We start from the raw sequence: 19,911 nt of genomic DNA, 5'->3' as shown, positions 1-19,911 counted from the left end.
TCCATGCAGATTCGTGTCGCGGGGCACATTGTCATGCAAGATAGGTATCTGTCAGTGGCGAGATAGCGCAGTGGTATAATCAGCGGCTACAACACCAGTGGGTGCGGGTTCGAGTCCGACCGAGGTCGACTTTCGAGTGTCTATACTTAAGTGTTGGAGGTTTACCTAGGCTCCTCCTCGCCACAACATCCGTGTCAGCGGTTTCTAACAAACCTAGAGGTGGGCCGTGTTATAAATCGGCAGTTACGGAAAATAAGAATAATATCGGCCTGGTGTAAATGACCATCGCAGTCGACAAACACCATGAATAACCCAAAACAAACAAAACCGGTATCTGTCCGCGGACCGCTCAAAATCACGTCGCGGGGGCGGATCCAACAAGTTGCTAAACTAATCGAATTAATGTTAGGAAATCAAGTTCTTTTAATGGTTCGCATTTTGTGAAGTTAATTATTTTCGTAGATAAAGTGGAAAAAAGTATGTATCGATGGATCGAGAACACATTAACCCGATTTTGGAGTAGTCCATATTACGATTTCTTTCTTGTTCGGCATTTTACATATAACTCAAGTCTATCCGACTAGGTTCAACGTCGCAAACATATTTCTATTTGCTTTCGTGGTGATCAAAGTGTTTTTTAAAACTTTACCACGCTGGGTAGAGAGGATGAAACAGAATTAAGTATTAATCAATCAGTGGTATGCAAAATCAAGTTAATAATTTATTTCTACCAGAATTTTTATGTACCTTTGGTATCTTGTAAATATGAAGATGGTAGTGTGTGATAAGCATTTGCATTATGGGGGTGAGTAAAACGGACCTTGAATTTGATCTGACCAAAATCAACCTCGCGTCACACAAAAAACATCAATTATATTATAAGTGTAATATCGAAAAAATTCCTATTGTGTTATATGATGTGCGATATCGAAAATAACAATTGTAATATATGATTTTTGATATCGAAAAAATAACAACACAGCGATTAATAATTTATGTTGGTCGTTCGTCGGTGCTTTAGGTGTTGATTGATAAGTAGAGTAAGTGATATTTTGGATATGCGCACTAAGTTGAAAACTCAGTGATGCTTCTGTGTATTGCTGAATTTAGCTATGTGTGGGTAAATTGGTAGTAATTCAATCACAACTCAAATTCATATTAATCGAAAAATACCTTTCGGTGATTTGGATTTTGTGTCAATATTCGGCTCCATTACTGCGAATGAACAGTGATACAAAACACCAGATTACCAGATTCAACATATTACGGTGTACAATTCCGATTTCTTTGACGTTCCGAATTCAACATATAAAGCAATAACTTTACCCAACTAGTTTAAGCATAATCCCAATTTGTTTTGTGATCATGAAACTTTGTGAAATCGCTGTATCTCGCCATATTTTACATTGAGCGTGTTGGATGGTGCTGCGAATAGACTCAAGCATTAATCAAGCCACCATATGTCATATCTCACGCGCTTCGAATAGTGATCATACGAACCGATGCACATTACGATATAACGACGCTATGAGTATCTGTTTAGCTTCCCGTCACAAGTATACCGATAATATGACTTGTGTGAGTTGGTGCATTCGACATTAACCATATTACTGTTTTATCTTAAGCTCCATTACAACTCTCAAGTTCGTAAAATATTATTTGATAATCACATATTGCCATTCTGTAAAAAAAGTGGTAAGATAGTGAGAAACAGAAAAATTCCCGACGAACCAATTTTCATACATACTATATAGTCTAGTTGTATTTTTTCAGATCGAGGTGCTAATGATGATGTTTATGAAAAGTTTGTTCATATCATAACACCCTTCCCTACAATGTAAGATGTGGTACACATTAAATCATTTTAATTGAGTACTGATCGGATAGTTGAATCTCGTGTTGCGAATAAATTGGGTAATATGTAATCTGTAAAGAATTTGCTCGTATCACGATAGCTTACAATATGATACATGGATTCACTTGCGACAAAATATATCTCAATCTATCATTGGTCAGACATTCACATCTCGTATACTCAATATACAACATGTTAATCTCGAAGTCACAATGTTGGATGTAATGAACATTTTATCAATTACTTTTCCGTCTTTGCGATGATGGAAGTGTTTGTGATAAATCTGTAGACCCAGAATGTTTTACATTAGGGACGTTATATAATACGAAAGAATTCAAGCAATATCCAACCCGCGACATGCAAAACCGGCCACACGCTATATGCTCACGCAACTTTTATTTTATCGTACATACAACGGTTAAGTTAGACGGGAAGGTATAACCGGATATAACACATGGTGATCTGTCAGTAATTGGCCTTGTTAGGTTTCGTAAGATGTCGATATTTCGGATGCAATGGCGATAGCATTTTCCAATACTCAATTTTGACACGGGTAAAACAGATCACTGATTGAGTTGAGTTTCAAATCATTTTGTGAATTCTTTGACATACTACACCCGAGAAACACTTAAAATTAATGAATATAACATATTACCATGTCTAGGTGAGCTTGAGATAAAATCACCTTGATTCTGGGGTGGAAAATTAACACAGTGATTGTATATCGTGGTGTAATATTGTCATAAACAGTCAGTTGGGTGTTGAGCGCCGACATCTGCCTTGCGAAACGGTGCATCCTCGTCTTACATTTGCGATATAACTACCATAGTAAATAATTGGACTAGACAGGATACCCGAGTCATTTGTCCCACAGAATATGAACTCCTTTTACAGTTAAATAAAAAAGACAGGTCGTTGGAACATAAATATAACCAGGATTTATTTAGGTTGCTGGTTACAGTGATTTATGCTCATGCAACCTTTTTTTTAATCATATACATACATTGTTTGAGTTTGTCGAGTAAGGTGCGGTGTAAGTGATATTTCAGTAATTGAATCTGTTGGGTTGTAACATGTCGACATGTTGGGACGCAAAGGTGATACCATATCCAGAAACTCAATTTTGACACAGGAAAAAACCGGATCACTGATCGAGTGGCATGGTTTCAACCCTTGATACTGCTGTTTGGTGGCCTTGATTAGTGTAAACGATTAGGCTTGTGAAATATTAGCTGATAATCACATCATAAGATTCTGCAACACAGCATCACGATATATTGCAATATATCGCATGGATTCGCTTGAGATAAGATCATCTGGATTTCGGATGTGAAAATTAACACAGTGATTGTATATCCACGCGTAATAATTCTGTCATACAGAGTCAGTTCGGTGTTGAGCGATTGTAGATTTATCATGTCTACTTAGCGCAAGAGCCGTGCATTTTAACGCGTGCATGGTTAATCCTATACATGCAGCTTGTTAAACGTTGATTCCCCGTATCACATTTACCACAGGTATTTATTGGACTCGGCAGGATACCATAGTCATTTGTCCCCGCGGAATATGTAGGTCACTTCGCATTAAAACACCTGTTTTACGCTCACGGATTGCTTCTAGTCCAACCTGTTCCACGGGAAGCAATTCGCGTAGTGATTCAGTGGACAGGATACCATAGTCATTTGTCTCCGCAGAATATGTAGGTTACTTCGCATTAAAACACCTGTTTTCAAAATCGATCGCGGAAAGCGCACAATGACGCTTTTTCGAAGCTCCGTAGGCCGATTTTCGACTGCTAGCTACCTCAAAATGCACCGTTTCTGACTTCCGAAATACAACATTCTTGTTTCCGGTATTTTGCGAATCACGGGACCACAATATAACTACTTACAACACGCGTGACCTATAATCGTCGCTCTATCAAGTAGGCCTATGCCGGATCAGCAGTGTAGAACAGTATCTCGCCAGCTATCAGAGCATGTCCTCATTCAAGTCGAAATACAAACAATTTCTACTGAATGAATAATAGTCAGCCCTCAAGTATACTAGACCACGACCGGATATACCGATTCGATCTCACCTTCTGACACATGCCACCTCTTGTCCTTACATGTTGTCTTCCTTTACTCTTCACTCAGTGTCCGTGCATCAGGGTTGTAGTATAACCCAAGTCACAAGTCAATCGCACTTTTATAGTTTTGACTCTAGTCAAGTCGGGTCATTTTCAATTCATCACCGAGTCCAATTCAGCTAGATTTACCATACGTCCTCTTTTAAGAAGATTTGTCCTCTTTTTTGACTTTTTTGAAAATGTCCTCGGTGGACGGCCAAATGTTCTCTTTTGTGAGAATTTGTCCTCTTTTTTGAGAATTTTGGTTAAATATTCGGTAAAATTCGACTAATAGTTCTAAACAATAAACCATGACTGAAGTAACTCGATCTCCGGCGGCTGTTTCGGGAGCTGTGCCCGAAAGGTAACCTTTGTTTTAGTCAACCAATCACAAAGTCGGAAAAAAATTAACGATTTTTTTTCGGATTTTACCCCAGTATTTTAATTCTGAAAATTTTGAAAAAGTGTCCTCTTTTCAGATTTCCAAAATATGGTAACCCTAAAGCAGTGTTGGGATGACTCGAGTCATGACTTGACTCGAGTCAGACTCGAGTCACTTTTTTCGTATGACTTGACTTGACTCGAGTCACTTTGCTAAAATGACTTGACTTGACTCGGCATATCAGAAATGTGGATTAACTCGTGACTCGGAGCAAAATTCACGAGTCAATTTCGAGTCATCAAGCAATCGATGTCGATAAAAATCATTTTTTCTTGTATAGGTACGGATTGTACGCGAAACGCTTGTGTAACCCATGAAAGCGACCAATCATTCAATTATCGTGATCGTGCGTTTTACTGAGCCTCCATTGTTCTCTCACAGATAAATTGATCGCAAACGAAGTGATCGAAGCTTACGCTGTCGTAAACTAGTATAGTAAAGTAATTTAATAGCAAAACGTATATTTGTGTTCTCTGTTCTTAACTTAACCAAACCTTGTTATATTGAAATTGAATTCCAATATAGTTCATATAGTCCTCAACCATTGGCGCAGGCTGGAATTGTATTAATATCAATTTGTAAATGGGTAATGTATTGCATCTTAACAATTCGTTTCTCTATTCTCTATTTTGGCTGGTAACTATAATCCGAGGCTATATGCAATAACTTACGTATAGTTTAGCATTTCTACGTATATGTGAGGGATAAAGCGCCTTATTGCGTGTACATTTAACTCTATATTCGTTCATAGGTCCAGAATCAATGACCACTCAATCTGTATTTCAGACAGCTAGCAAAACGCAATGACGTAAGCATGCCTCATACTTCGAAAATACAACTTGACTTGAATTGTGACTTGACTCGTGACTTGACTTGACTTGACTCGACTTGACTCGAGTCACCTCCAAAAATCAGGTTACTTGACTTGACTCGAGTCACCTTCGAAAATCGATTGACTTGACTCGACTCGAAATGACTCGTGACTCGAAGGTAGTGACTTGATCCCAACACTGCCCTAAAGTCAGCGAGCAGAGGATCAAGTCCGAGTCATGGTAGTGACCCGAGCCCAAGTCATTGTGTTGACTGCTCACTTTTCAGTTAAACCCACTTTTTATAACCGTTTGGTGATATCGAATGATTCGCATTTATAACAGTGTTTGGATGACTCGAGTCACATTTTCATAAGACTTGACTTGACGCGAGTCACTATGCAAAAATGACTTGACTTGACTCGGCGTCTCAGAAATGTGGATTGACTCGTGACTTGGAGCAAAATTCACGAGTCAATTTCAAGTCATCAAGTAATCGGTGTCGATTCCCCGTGACAGATTGTTGTATCCGTGGTCGTACACGGTCAGGGCGTTACGAGTCACAAGTCCTTTCCTGATTTTAGCGTTCAACCCGACTCGACTCGAGTCGTCATCTTTTTAACACCGGCAGTCAGTCCAATTCGAGGGAATTTCACGAACTGTCACGCTCAAGTCCAAATCACAATTTTCCGCCACAAATCATCAACTGGTCATGTTTTCTCAACATCAACTAGAAATGTGACATAATAGCTGATCTTTCACACATGGTAGCTATTGCAAGTGTTGGGATGGTGAATTAAGTTTGATGAGATTCAAGGTTTTTGAAATAGTGTTACATTGAACTTTAAGTAGTCAAATATGAAAAAGATATGTGTAAGTTAAATATATAGTCGAATACATGAAAATCGAAAATGCCGACGCGGGCCGCACAAAATGCTCTCGCGGGCCGCATGCGGCCCGCTGGTAACGTGTTTGAGACCCCTGTATTAGACCCTAGCATGTAGCTGTACAGTTACCTATTTTATTAGCAGTTCTACGTGTGCGTGAGCATCACTGGCGTAGCAGCATGTGCTGCCGCCCCTGGCTCTCGCTTAAAATGCCGCCCCCCTAAGTAGCTAATATCAATATAGATTACAAGTAATATGCCGCGTCTCAGCCTCACCGTCTCAACGTTAATAAGGCCAAAAATATTAAAGACAAGAAATAGCGAACGAATGTATTGCGCAAATGGGAAATCAATAGCCGTCTCAAAACTTAACTTTTCGGGCTTTGCCGATGCAAAATCTGCGGTAATATCCTCAAATTTAAGATTTTGAACGTAGTCTCTTTCTATAGACCTGTGGTCTGCGAAGCCTCTGGTCATTGTAAAGTCATTGGTAACCTAATTTACATTTTTTTAATTAGGAAAAGCATGGGACAGTTTTCGCTTCGCTTCATAATTACTAAAACTTTAGGACTCACGTCATTAAAATGGTCGTCTGAGATGAAATATCCGACTGTGCAAACTCATTTTATTGTCAACTTACCAATGGCATGCCGATGCAAACCTATATTGCTGTTTATAAATGTTTTGTTAAGGTTTCTGAAAAATTAAATGTTGGAGATAGCAATTTGGATTTGCCAGTCGCAGCAAATTTGTAAACATTCGTTTGAAATAGAAGTTCCTGAACTTTTTTCCTGATCTGTCCCAATGAAGGAATTGAAACCGCGCCGCCACGAAATCCATTTTCTTCTGTGATATAACCACTAAATACCTTCAAGATGAGATGCTAGATAGAAATGACTATAGGCTGCGTGAACATGATATGTTCATTACAAACATACACCAAAAGCTATCGTCGGAAGCGTTACGCGTTAATATTACATTCGCCACCAATACATCTTTGTGGATATGGACTTTCGGCACTCGTTCATATCCAATCAAAGACGAGAATTTTCACGACAATAGGCCTACATACAGGTGGAAAATTCGTTTCGAAATATTAAAAGTCTACCCAATTTCGACATATAGTGTGATGATATTTTAAATAAAATTCATTTTCTGGCTGTTTATTACCGACCTAAAATCAATGTTTGCACGAGACAGTTTACGGTTGCACGATAATTGAGCCAATTTTGAACGAAAACTTGAGGGGGTCCACGGGGGTCTGTGGCGGTCGAAAAGTGGTCCGCGAAGACAAAAAGTTCGAGAACCACGGCTATCGATAGAGCTGATATAGCCGATCATCATTCATGGTAGAACGTAAATAAGACTTAATCAGTTTGAGCTTTGAGAAGCTCCTCGCACAGCTCTCAATTGAAACACCAATGGTCAGATGAAGTTTCAGACACTAGTATAAATATGGTGTCGAACGAAGTAGCTTTGCATTAACTAACCAACCATTGTTAGGAACACGCGGCCTTGGCGGCTATTTCGGAATGGTTCCATTGTCATGTTAACATATTAATTCGTGTTTTCGGAATTAGCGTGACACTAGCTTTCGTTTAAGACCAGTTTGATTAAATTTTAGCTCACGGGACGCCAGCTATAGGACTACCAATTACGCTGCTTTAGCCGTCTGTGTACAATGTACACTGTGTTAGCCTCATTTTGCCGCCCCCTTGGAGCCTGCCGCAGAGCCAGAACCGCCAAGTGGCTGCTACGCCACTGGTGAGCATGTATCTTAGAACTAGATATTTGTTATTTGATTCACGATAGCTGGCCAATCAATCTGTCTTTCACAAAGCTAGCAAAATATAGTTACTTTGAATCATCACTCATAGTTCGAAAATTCAATTTGACTTGAATTGTGACTTGACTCGAGTCACCTTAAAAAAACGAGTGACTTGACTTGACTCGAGTCAAAATGTGCAATGACTCGTGACTCGAAGGTAGTGACTTGATCCCAACACTGCTCGAAGGTAGTGACTTGATCCCAACACTGCTCGAAGGTAGTGACTTGATCCCAACACTGATATAAATATACTAATTTTCCTCACTTTTAGCAGTTTCTGGTCGCATTCTCAAGTACCAGTACCAACAGCCGAAATCCCAATAGTGTGGTTCTGGTTACTTTGCTACTATCATCATCATCATTGGTTTATTAGCAATTTTATCAGTTCAATACACCACAAAAAATGCGATACAATGAAAAGACAGGAAGATGTCGAAGCGACAAGGAGTAGTCTATGGAATCTGACACCCACCTTGGCCTTGACCTAGAGGAGGCATGCACAGTTGCACACTGAATGAAAGTAAATAAGATAGTATAGAAAAAGTAAGCGACAAGAAATAGGGCGGCATGTCATGGGAAGCGAGATCGATAGGTCAGTCGTGGTCCGGTAATCTTGAGGATGGACTGTATTTATTTAGTAGTAATTGCTTGTATTTCGACTTGAATGTGGACATGCTCGTCGACTGTCGGATGGCCGGCGGGATACTGTTCCACACACCAGGTCCGGCATATTTGATAGAGCGATGATCTTTTCGGTCGATCATATGATATTTGGACGACGAGGACGCGCGTGTGTTGTACTTGTGCGCTTTTGATTCAGAGGTAAAGAAGTCATTGAAATATTCGGGGCAACGACCGCAGTGAAACTGATACATAAACTTTGCGATTTCTAGTTTCCGCATATCTTTTATGTTTAGGACGCCGAATCTCTTCAGCAGCGACTTATTATTCGAAATTACAATGATATGTCGGACTCGGTCGTCTGAGTCTCCAGTCATATGACTTGGTTCGAGTCATGCGCAATGACTCGAATCCAAGTCGAGTCATTTCCGTATTTTGAGAAAATTACTCGAGTCACTACAACTCTGGCGTACATGCCTCCTGTTTACATCGCCTCGGTCCATGTAGGTGACAGATTTCAAAGACTATACTCAAGTCGTTCCGACACGTTGCCATCTTTTTTCATTGCATCACAATCTTGTGGTGTATTGATCTGATAAAACTGAACCGAACATAGGCTATATCTGCGCTATGTCTCTGTTGAGCCACTTCAAGCTTGCTTGGGTGCGGTAGTTGCTGCCCCGATTGGCGTGAGAAATTGATCTTATTTTATTCAATTTACCAGCGATCAGAGTTGGCTGTATAAGTGTATATATAGTGTACAAAGTTCCTATTTATATGTCCTCTTTTTCGGAAGCGAAGAAATGACTCACCGAACCCTATGGCTTTGTTCGAACCCAGGTAAAGAACCCAGACCTCCTCTCATTCTCAGGATTACATTTCTCAAGCGGATTCGGCATGGAAGAATTGAGCAGCAGGCGTTTTCAACGATTCATCATAATGTCTTATACTCGACAAATAACGATCACCAGATGTACGGATAAATGGGGAACTATCACGTAGTACACCAAGCGAAAAACATGGACTCGTAGTGATAAATGTAATTAAGTAAGGAATATCAACATCCCAATTACAAAATAAAAGAAATTGAACAGGTCAACTTTCCAGAATTGATCGAAGTATCCATCGAAAATATTCAAGTAAATGACAGGCTAGCATTGAAACGTACGAGTACATAGTCGCAATCAAGACTGTAACATATCGTCAAGTGTAACAAGCAGGGCTGGGCAAAATAGAGTACCTGAGGCAAGTCGAGTCTAAGGCTCCAAGTCGAATATCACTGATCACGACGTCCTAACAGCAGAAAATACTATCCTTGATAAATTAACTCTTAGTGGCAAGCAGCGCATAGTTTCAGTACTCAAAAGAATCAATACTCGATTCAGAATAAGTACTGGAAACATTGTGCCCAGCCTTCATAACAAACAGTTCTTACACGGTACCGGTACCTCAAGCCGACCGCATTTCAGACATCAATACAGAAAAACATGCAGTATATTCACAAGAGAATTTCATAGAAAGACGTCCCACGAATTTCCTTCACGACACCCAAAAACTTGAGAGCATAAATAAAAGACTTGGTTTTACCACCAAGCGCAGTTGCCCTGGCGATTTCATCTTCGGTTGTGACTCTAGAATACTTACCTCCGTGTGCAGCAGTAGACGTACTCACAACACTCCTCAAATATCCGTTGACGGTATCAAACGGCAGCAGCCGCTTCACATATAACGGGAGGCTATCGTACTGATTGACCGTTATTTCGCAAAAAGATTGTTCGGAAAGCTGACCTCTCAGAAGATTCAATTCCGGGCTAACTGGAGTCGCGGGCATGTCAAGGTTACGCTCCCCACGTCCTGATTTTTGGTTGATACGATCCATCAATTCAGGAGATTGCGGGAAAAGGATAGGCTTGGGCACAGGTCTGTGACTGAACAGACGGTATACGGTATCATCCTCCTCCCCGTTGTCAAACGTAGGCGGGGTTTGAGTCAGGCAGCTTCTACGTGTGTGCATCTTTAATTCGGGAGAATTCTGCACGGGGGCGAATAAAGGTGCCGCGCGTCCCTTGGTGGCGATGCAATCGCCCGTTTTCAGATTTTTCGGGAAATAAAAGCCGTGATATTCAGGAGTGTCGACGGTAGATATTTTCGGCTGTCTCAGCACCAGTTTCGGCGACTCCAGGCTTAGTGCTTCGCACATTCTAAGCTGATTTATCTCTCTCGGAGTTGCTGCGGCGCCCGTCATTTTGAAGCTTTTGGTAGTTTCCAGGAGTGGATCGCGGGGGGTGCAGATTGAATCGCTCTTTGAGCGATTGTGAGTCTTTAAATCCGGCAGTTTCGGGGTTTCGGGCATCTTCATTTGCACTTTTTTCAATTTATCGGGGTCATCCTGGTTTATTGAACGAAACGTTGAATCTTTGAAATCGAATGCGGATTCTACACTCGCATGCGAACGCATTTCCGTTTTCACATCATTATCCGGCGGGTCTGATTTGCGTCCCACGAAAGACGATCGATTTTCGCCCCACGGACGAAATCCGTGCGGTTTTAGATAGGCTTCCGCCCTTGCTGTTTCACGTTCGATGTAATCCATTATTTTATCGGCGTCTGCGAGGAGTCGTTCTGTGGCGCGCGTTGATTTTTTCACCGCATGTACCACTTTCGGAGCTTCCTCCAGCATTTGCCTGAATTCGGAACGTAGCGCGTGCATCTCGCTCAACGATTCGGGGGGACATTGTAGGATGTTCCTTTCCGCGTTTGCGGAGTCTCTCGCCACCGCTTCTTTCCATTTCTTTTCGAGTATAGGCACTCGATTAGCGCACTCCACCAGTTCGTCTAACTTTTGAAACACAGCGGAACTCATTCTATGAACGCAATATTTGTAATAAATCAGGATCACTGAAAATATAGAACTGAATTACTAATTACTCAGGCTGGGCCAATGACTCAAACCTGAATCGAGTATTAAAGGGGCACTGCACTCTAAAAATGATGTGGTCTCAAATTGAGGGCAAAACGAAAAAAATTTTTGACCGCAGCCATTTTCTTCAGAATGCCACTGTAATGGAGCTGCAATTTATCGAAATTTCCACAGGTACTTCACGCTCCAGCAGTCAGGCAGAGATTGAACTTTATATAGTTGTCACTTCACTCACTTGTCAGCCGATATTATGAAGGAAATACATGCCAAGGTGGCTTAGATACTGCGTTCAACGGAAGATGTCCGGTAGGGCTCTTCAAAAATGATTTTTTTTTCTCAAATCGTACTGGCTACTTGATAAAATTGTTAGGTTACCTAATTTAAGCCTACACACAAAATTTGGTTCAATTCCAGCCAGTAACCGCTTTGCTGCAGGAGAAGAAAGTTTCTATTTGTTATATAAAAATAAATAATAAAAAATTTGAAAATTTTCTGTTCACCCCATGAAAGTGTTAGGCTGTCTATAGAAACGGTGCTCACCGAATTTGGTTCAATTCCAAACAGTGGAAGCGGAGTTATTGCCGTCAAAAAATTTGGATTTGAATAAAATAGTATTTACGGTGACTGATTCTTTGTTTATTTACTATAGTTGTGCTCAGCGTAAATATTATTTTATTCAAATCAAAATTTTTCGACGGCAATAACTCCGCTTCCACTGGTTGGAATTGAACCAAATTTGGTGAGGATAGTATCTATTTCAACTCCAGAGAAATCCAAATTGAGATTTAAATAATCAACCAAATTCCAACGGCCGCCGTTACAGTTAAATTTCTCGTATTCCTTGCAACACAACACCAGATTACGACTAAAGAAAAGGGAGCATTATGCCAACTGTATCATCATTAGCGCAAATATGTTTTAATCATCTGTATTCAACCGGCCAATCATCGTATTTGACCTCCTCCGTTATTCGCGAATAAAGGTATTGTTCTACTTACTAGGATAAAACCACCACAATTCGTATAACAATGTAAAAACCTGTAAATAAATGCTTCATGATAAAATATTCAGGTGAAAGGCAAGGGTATGAGATAATATTCTGGAATCAGTTCACTGGTACGGCCCGCGACGCAATTTGAGTTTGACATAATAATTTTATATCTCAATTTTAAAATGTGATAGGCTGGATGATTGTCAATCAACCAGAGAAATAATGCATTTGTAAGTTCAGAACGTATTGTGTCATAATAGCTAGTGTTCATGGTGTACTTGAGGTGTGAGTCACACTGGTGCTTACCCGACTGGAATCACTGGCCGTTTTGCCTGATATATCAGGTGAGCAGCAGGGCTTCTCCAAGTTAAAGTAATTTCATAAAAAATAATTAAAAAATAAAACATAGGGTGAGCGCAGGACACCGATTCCATACTGGCTGGTGCAAGTGTTGTACGGAACTGTTCAGAAGTAGATACAACTTGTTTCAGACAAGTTATATATATCTGAAAGCTACAGAGACTTTAAAACTAACTTTGTTAAATTGTGACAGTAGAATTATGCCAAACTTGGCAGTGCAATGGAGGCTATAGCAAACAAACAGCCAAGTCGGATCTCTTTTAAAGTGAGTAGTTTTAGTTCTAGTTGCACATTTAAAAAACAGTCACAGCTTCCCAATGATTGCAAGTCAATGTTGCTTAATCGGTAATGGTAATGTTTTCCTTCAAATCTTCAACGTTAAAGCATCATGATGAAGAGTGAAGCCCGATTGGAATCGCTGGCCGTTTTGCCTGATATCAGGTGAGCAGCGATGATTCTCCAAGTTTAAGTAATTTATTAAAAAATAAAACATAGTGTGAGCACAGGACACCGATTCTATACAGGGAGTGAAGATGGCTGGTACTCAGTGTCGAAGAAAATAAAAACTGCCTTGCATGACTGTTGCAACAAATTTAATCTGTATTTTTTTAGGAAAAAATGAAAACCAGAATGTGAATTTAGGAATGACCAATGAATGGGAATGATGGACAAAAACTTCACAAATTTCCCCTTAGTGCAGGGGTTCTCAAAGGGTGGGCCACAGGAGAAATTTGAGGTAAGCCACAGAGCTATTTGGAAAATTGTAAAATTGGTGAAAGTTTAGTTATATTTGCTATGTTCATATATTTAAAAAATATATTCATATTATCGAATTATACGTATGCAGGGTTATCTAGAAGTTCATATCTAGAACTTCTAGATATCCCTGCACGTATGCTACATAAAGCTTTTCATTCGACTCAGATGATACTTAGTGACACGTATGGAGTTTGAGTCACAATGTACAAGTCGAAAATGAGGGGGGGCGGCAGCTTTTTCCCCCGCTATGACAACCTATCAGCCAACAGCAACAAAAGGGTGTTCTTGTGCAATAAACTGTGACTGAAGTGCATTTGATGTAGATTTACGATACTTCTGCATATCATATTATAGTATACCATAAAATAGCCACAATAGCAATTCATTATCAATTTTCAACTTCATGTGGAAGTACACGGCCCCACTGTAACGAAACGTAATGGATTCAGGAGTTAGCGCAGCGCATTAGTCTTTGTATTCGATCTAGAACTGTCCGGACTTGAAATCATTGTACATAAGAGTCACATGAATTGCTAACGTCGCAACAATAGGTACACGACATACTAATTACTTGGACATTGTACAGTAGGGCTGTTCAAAAAAATACTTTTACTTTAGATCTCACTGGCTACCGGTACTTGATAAAATGTTAGAAAAATTTCCAATTCCATGATTTTATATCAAATAATTAAAAAGTTAGTCACCGTAAATACTATTTTATTCAAATCCAAATTTTTCAACTGCAATAACTTCGCTTATAGTGGTTGGAATTGAGCCAAATTTGGTGAGCATCATCTCTACTGACAGCCTAACCATTTTATGGAGTGGGCAGAAAAATTTTGAAATTTCATTTTCTGTTTTTCAATGATGAATTCGAAACTTTCTACTGCACGAATCTCGCTTCTACTGGTTGGAAATGGAGCCAAAGTTGGTGTGCAGCGTTTTTTTTAACCAACCTAACAATTTTATCAAGTAGCCAGTGAAATCTGAACAGAACAGCCCTATTGTACAGCTAGCATCTTAAAAAATTCTTTCTCCATTTCTCTGTAGTATCCCATTCACTAAAGAATTACTCGAAGCGGGCCCAGAATAATGGTGATATTATTTCCCACCATTGTGGAAACAAAACCCCAATCACACAGTTGATGCGGGGATTGGTTCATTGGGTTTCGCGACATGAGTGGAACAGCGGACCTACACAATTGTTATACGATCTTCCAGCGCCGTAACTTTCCCTCCCCTAACCCCCCACTGGGGGAGTTCGAAGTTGCCAAAAATTATTTCGTTGATTGTTTGTTGGAGATTTATTTACATTGAAAATTTTCGTCGCGCCTTGCACGATTTCATGTTCATACAGGCCTAAATTTTAATATGATTAGTAAGAGGAAAATGCGCATATTTTACAGAAATAGTCATATCGTCAGTGGCGGTGACCACTCATTGAACGGCACTATGACTCTAGTCTAGGATAAGAGGAGGGCCACAAGCCACAGAACATCTTCGAACCGGAAAATGGGCCACAGTCAAAAAATGGCTGAGCTGAGTGTGAACCCCTGCCTTAGTGCTTTTGCGCGTAGCGAACGTACTTAATGTGCAAGACGCAAGAGACTGACTTTAAAGACTGTATTTACTTTAAATGCGACTCCCATTATTCTGCAATCAATCGCACCACTCATTCTCATATCATTTACCATTTAGCCGTAGCCATAGCAGTGTAGTCTGCTACATCGAATACTGTGCACGCATATTTTCTGTACCACCATCACTGCCGTTTGTTATGTATTTTGGTTCGATGAAAGTAAAGACTCTCTCTCTCTCTGCTATGCTAGTATGAAATGAAGTTTAAATTTATTTTTCTCACCTTTCGCGCCCCAGAGTTCGTTCTGTGGTGATCACGTGATCAGCTATATTTTTAATATGGACCATCCGACCGTGACGATGATAGACCGCCGAGAACCACGGAACACTGATCTGAGGTGAGTTGAGTACCGGAATATTTGCTGAGTAGAGAATAGCTTGTTCATGAGCAATGCTCCATGTCATTTTTAACGAGTCTGCGCGCACTCACCAACTCACTGCGCGGCCCCTTGGACAACAGTGCGTAGCGACTGAAAAAAGGTCATCACTTCGGCTTTTTTGTGCGCGGAACACGTTTTTCTGTGCGTGGCGACTTTGTTAGCGGTTCGCGGCCGCGCACGCGCGCAGCTTAAAGAGAACATTGTTCCTGAGGATAAATTTACGACGTTACTTCGACCTATAGAGCTAGTGATTACTGTACCACGATCTGATATATCGACCTATCTCCTTCCGTCACGTGCCACCTCATTTTGTCGCTTTTCTTTTGTGTGTTATCTTCAATGTTATCAATTCAATTCCACTTATTGTTAACAATTTTATCTTTTCAGTGCACCACAAGACTACGATACAATGACCGATAGGAAGCTGTTGAAATGACTTGGAGTAGTCTTCGAAATCAGACACCCAACTGGCCCAGGCAATGTAAAAATTAAGGACGTATATGCAGTGCACACACTGAATGAAAGTAAAAATAGATAATATAAAAGGACAGGCGATAAAAGAGGTGGCACGTGTCGAGATCGATATGTCAGTTCGTGGTCCGGTAAACTTGAGGGCTGACTAGTATTGATTCAATGTTATCAATCATATTTTCAATCCAATGATAAATATATCATTGCTTCAACCCTAACATCATTGACCTATGCCCAGGTTGGTGTCTGATTTCAAAGACTACAACTGACTACTTGGCCACCTCTACTGCTTAGACATAGGCTATCGTCATGGGAGCGCAGTTTAGAGCCAATCTTTTGTGAACTATTTACGCGAACACAGTACTGTCACAGCAATTTATAGTAGCTGCGCTGTGAATTTATATACTACTAATCTGTACGTATAGCAACTTTTGCAAAGCTTTCTAAAATGTCTGTACATTTCAGATTAAGAGGCAGAATGTAACAAATATCAGCCAACCACCGTGTTATGACAGTTTATCATTGTGGAAGGCTGTAAACTTCGATTAGTTGTGTCAAAGCATATAAAAAATAGTGGAAAGGTACTCAACTCATGTCAGCGGAAATGACATTTCTGTCTTAATCAACCCATACAATTGTCACGAAGTGCAATAAACTAAGTATGTTCGAAAAAATATCAAATCATCTTCAATGTGATGTAGAACCAGGGCTGTGGAGTCGGAGTCGGAATCGGTACAGTCGGAGTCGGAGTCTGGGTAATTTTCGCTTGATGGAGGTGGAGTCGGAGTCGTGAAAACTATAATAGCTGGGAGTCGGAGTCGTGGGGAAAATACTGACTGGAGTCGGAGTCGGAGTTTGTGAGAATGACTCTGACTTCGACTCCGACTCCGACTCCAACTTCTCTATCATGAAAACGTTTGCTTTCAAAGAATTTTCAATATAATTTTTATTTACCACCAATCACTGTAATTAATAACGATACAGATTAGGTGCAGCCAGCCCGTGACACGCAGGCCAAATTTGGCACACGAGAAGGTTAGGTGTGGCCTGCGAGGTAATTCTCGAAATTATTCATGACATCAGGTACAATTGCAAGGCCAACCAAAATTTGATTAGCATGACCGCGAAATTTGATGATGACTAAAACAACCGTTCTGACGCATTGACGTATCCAGGGGCCAGCCACATTTATCCCAGATCTTCGTATATGACCATAAAGTAGAATATTTCATAGCAGATTTATTAGACTTGAAATTTTTCTCGGTACTTCGCATGATTCATTGTCACTAGATTTCTTGCATTCAGTATTTGAGCCCCCTTCTGAAAATTATAAATACATATTATTCACAGAATTGAGTCCAACTATATTCGCAATTAGGAGATAACGTGTCGTCCAACATGCGGCTTCGCTTGTGCACTCGCAGCGAGATCGTCGACAAAACATTTGCACAAAATGATAGAGGCATGTTCACTGATACCGTCGATTTTGCTATGTCTAAACGTCGAATAATCCTGTCCTTTCCAAATGAGCCCAGTGGCCTACAGATGCGACCCCCAATGTATGTTAGCAACATATTTATTGATATAATTCAGTCATTATCTTGCAAAAAAATTTCGCGCTTCGCGCGATCAGGGCCTGATTGCGCACGGCACAGTTGCATGACATGCGCACTGCACAGATGCATGACGTACATATTGTTATCAATTTTAGAGCGTATTAATTTAAGTCTTGTTTGCAATGTTACCTAATTCGGTTCGCTCCTATCGGACGACTAAAAAAAGGTTATCAACATTCCAGTTGCCCGCGCAATGGTTCATAAATCTCATGTCTCCCTTTGGCCGAAAAAGTTGCCCACCCTTGATATAGATAAAATTAGACATCACTTGCAAATTGCAATTTAGTTGCACAGGGGAAGAAAATCGCAATATGCGTTTTCGCGATGCAGTCAAAATTGATACAATTTTTGGAATTATACCATGATACCGTGACAGAGCAAATGCATCGGCTGGTTTTGTAAAATTGTAAAATGATGTGAATATGACCAAACGATGCTTCCCACTTGACAAAATTAAAAATATTTGTAGTGTAGCTTAGCTGTTTGGGTCGAACAAATGATTAAGAAAGACTGCAAGTCCCAATCCTTGAATACTTGATTAAGTACATGTAGACTAGACATAGGCTATGGTCTTTGACTACTTAACTAAATTCCATTTATTACCAATGCCTATTAGTAGTAAGAGTGTGTGTGCTTATAATCAGGATAGTGTGCAATGATAAAATTAGTAAGTTCAATCTCTTTATTAGTTGCTGACTCATACACAAGAGCTACTACACTTGGATTTTGTATCTACATTTTTATTAAACAGGATTGGATATCTGCCATATTTGAATGATTCATACATTTCAGGATATTAGAGAGACCATGTTATAAAAACTTGAAAAAGGAAGAATATTTAGAAAATCTTTCTTTCATGTTAATTGCATAGTGAATAATTCGAGATGTGCCACAATGAAACAATTTAGCATGCACCGTTAATCATATGTTTGCATATGTTTAATGGTTGTATGATAGTAATTCAACCGACAATGTGGCATATAATTTTTGAAGTAAATAGGTAATAAATGCTGGAGTCGGAGTCGGGAGTCGAAGTCGGAGTCGGTACGTTTAAAGACTCAGGAGTCGGAGTCGGAGTCGGAGTCGGAGCCGGAGTCGGTGGTAAAATTTACCGACTCCACAGTCCTGTGTAGAACAGAACGGGCATTAGGCTATAGCCTTTGCGACGTATATTTGTGTTACATATTTCAACTTTCCACATCATTCCCACCCCGGTGTGACGTCATAACGTGAGATACTCGAAGTCCAATACTCTATTCTGCGTAGCCCTGCCCCGCAATATTGGGGTAAATTGAGTACAATAATTTGTAAAAAAAAAACAATATTTTTCCACTCAACGCAGATTAAATCTTGATTCGATTTGCAACCGAAAATTCAATCATACAACGTAACAAATTTCAACCAACAACCGTTTTTTTCGACAGTTTATCAATACCCACCCTACCGGTACGCAGCAACAGTCGATATCAAGAATCATTTTTAAACGTCAGTAATAGACTAGCAAAGGGCTTCTCAATCCGGTGCCAAATTTACTATGTTCAAATACAAAGTCAGGGTGGATATCATAACTGGTCATGAGGGAATAATATGACGGAGTATCAAACCAGCACTAGCCGCTCCCATACGTGATGGGTATGTTATAATCATAATCAGAATTGCGTTGGGCGAATTGTGTTGACTGGGCGTAAGTGAGGACCCTTTTTTCGCGACAGGGCCACTCAGAAATTTTTGCTATTTGCAATCATTTTGGACACACTTCGCCGGCAATCTTGGTTTTGCAGTCCAAATATTTTTCTTGGGCTAGGTCACAGTAGTAGGGGGTTCACGTAATCGTACAAACAACAACAACAACAACAACAACCAATAAAATGTTGAGAACCACTGCTCAAAACGTAATATTGAGATACAATGGAAAGAACAGTTTTGCGAAACATAAACCGACATATCGTTGGTATAAACATATTAATATATTTTTAACGTTGATTTTCGATAATAATGAATGTAGAGGTTTTTGAACATTCGTTTTTTGAACTATACCTCGCCGCCAGTGTCAGATTTAGCTCAAAACGGAATCATCGGACCATACCTTTTTCATTCCCTGTAGCGCGTAAACAAACGCAGTGGAATTTCCCCGGATATCTCATAGAGAGATACAGTGACACATCTGCTTTGTTGCGTCCTCGGGAATGGGTATACTTGGTAGAATAGAAATATACTCTTACTCG

At 40.1% G+C, this 19,911-nt stretch overlaps 1 protein-coding gene across 1 annotated transcript; it reads right to left on the bottom strand.

The window, feature by feature from the left end:
* Positions 1-8,277: 8,277 nt before the first annotated feature.
* On the bottom strand, positions 8,278-13,324 carry LOC145440861 (uncharacterized). The gene has a single exon (XM_080318629.1). It carries the CDS (start codon positions 11,412-11,414, stop codon positions 10,050-10,052), a length of 1,365 nt encoding a protein of 454 aa, XP_080174755.1. The 5' UTR covers positions 11,415-13,324; the 3' UTR covers positions 8,278-10,049.
* Positions 13,325-19,911: the final 6,587 nt, after the last annotated feature.

The sequence above is a fragment of the Botryllus schlosseri genome, chromosome 6, assembly GCF_051294905.1.
Source record: "Botryllus schlosseri isolate E-star chromosome 6, Bs_hap1, whole genome shotgun sequence".
NCBI classification, from domain to species: domain Eukaryota; kingdom Metazoa; phylum Chordata; class Ascidiacea; order Stolidobranchia; family Styelidae; genus Botryllus; species Botryllus schlosseri.
Note: the sequence above shows the minus strand (reverse complement) of the source record. Positions and strands in the feature narration are given on the sequence as shown.

What these genes read in the sequence shown, in the direction of transcription:
- LOC145440861 (XM_080318629.1), bottom strand. Translation starts at nt 11,414, where the DNA reads ATGAGTTCCGCTGTGTTTCAAAAGTTAGACGAACTGGTGGAGTGCGCT.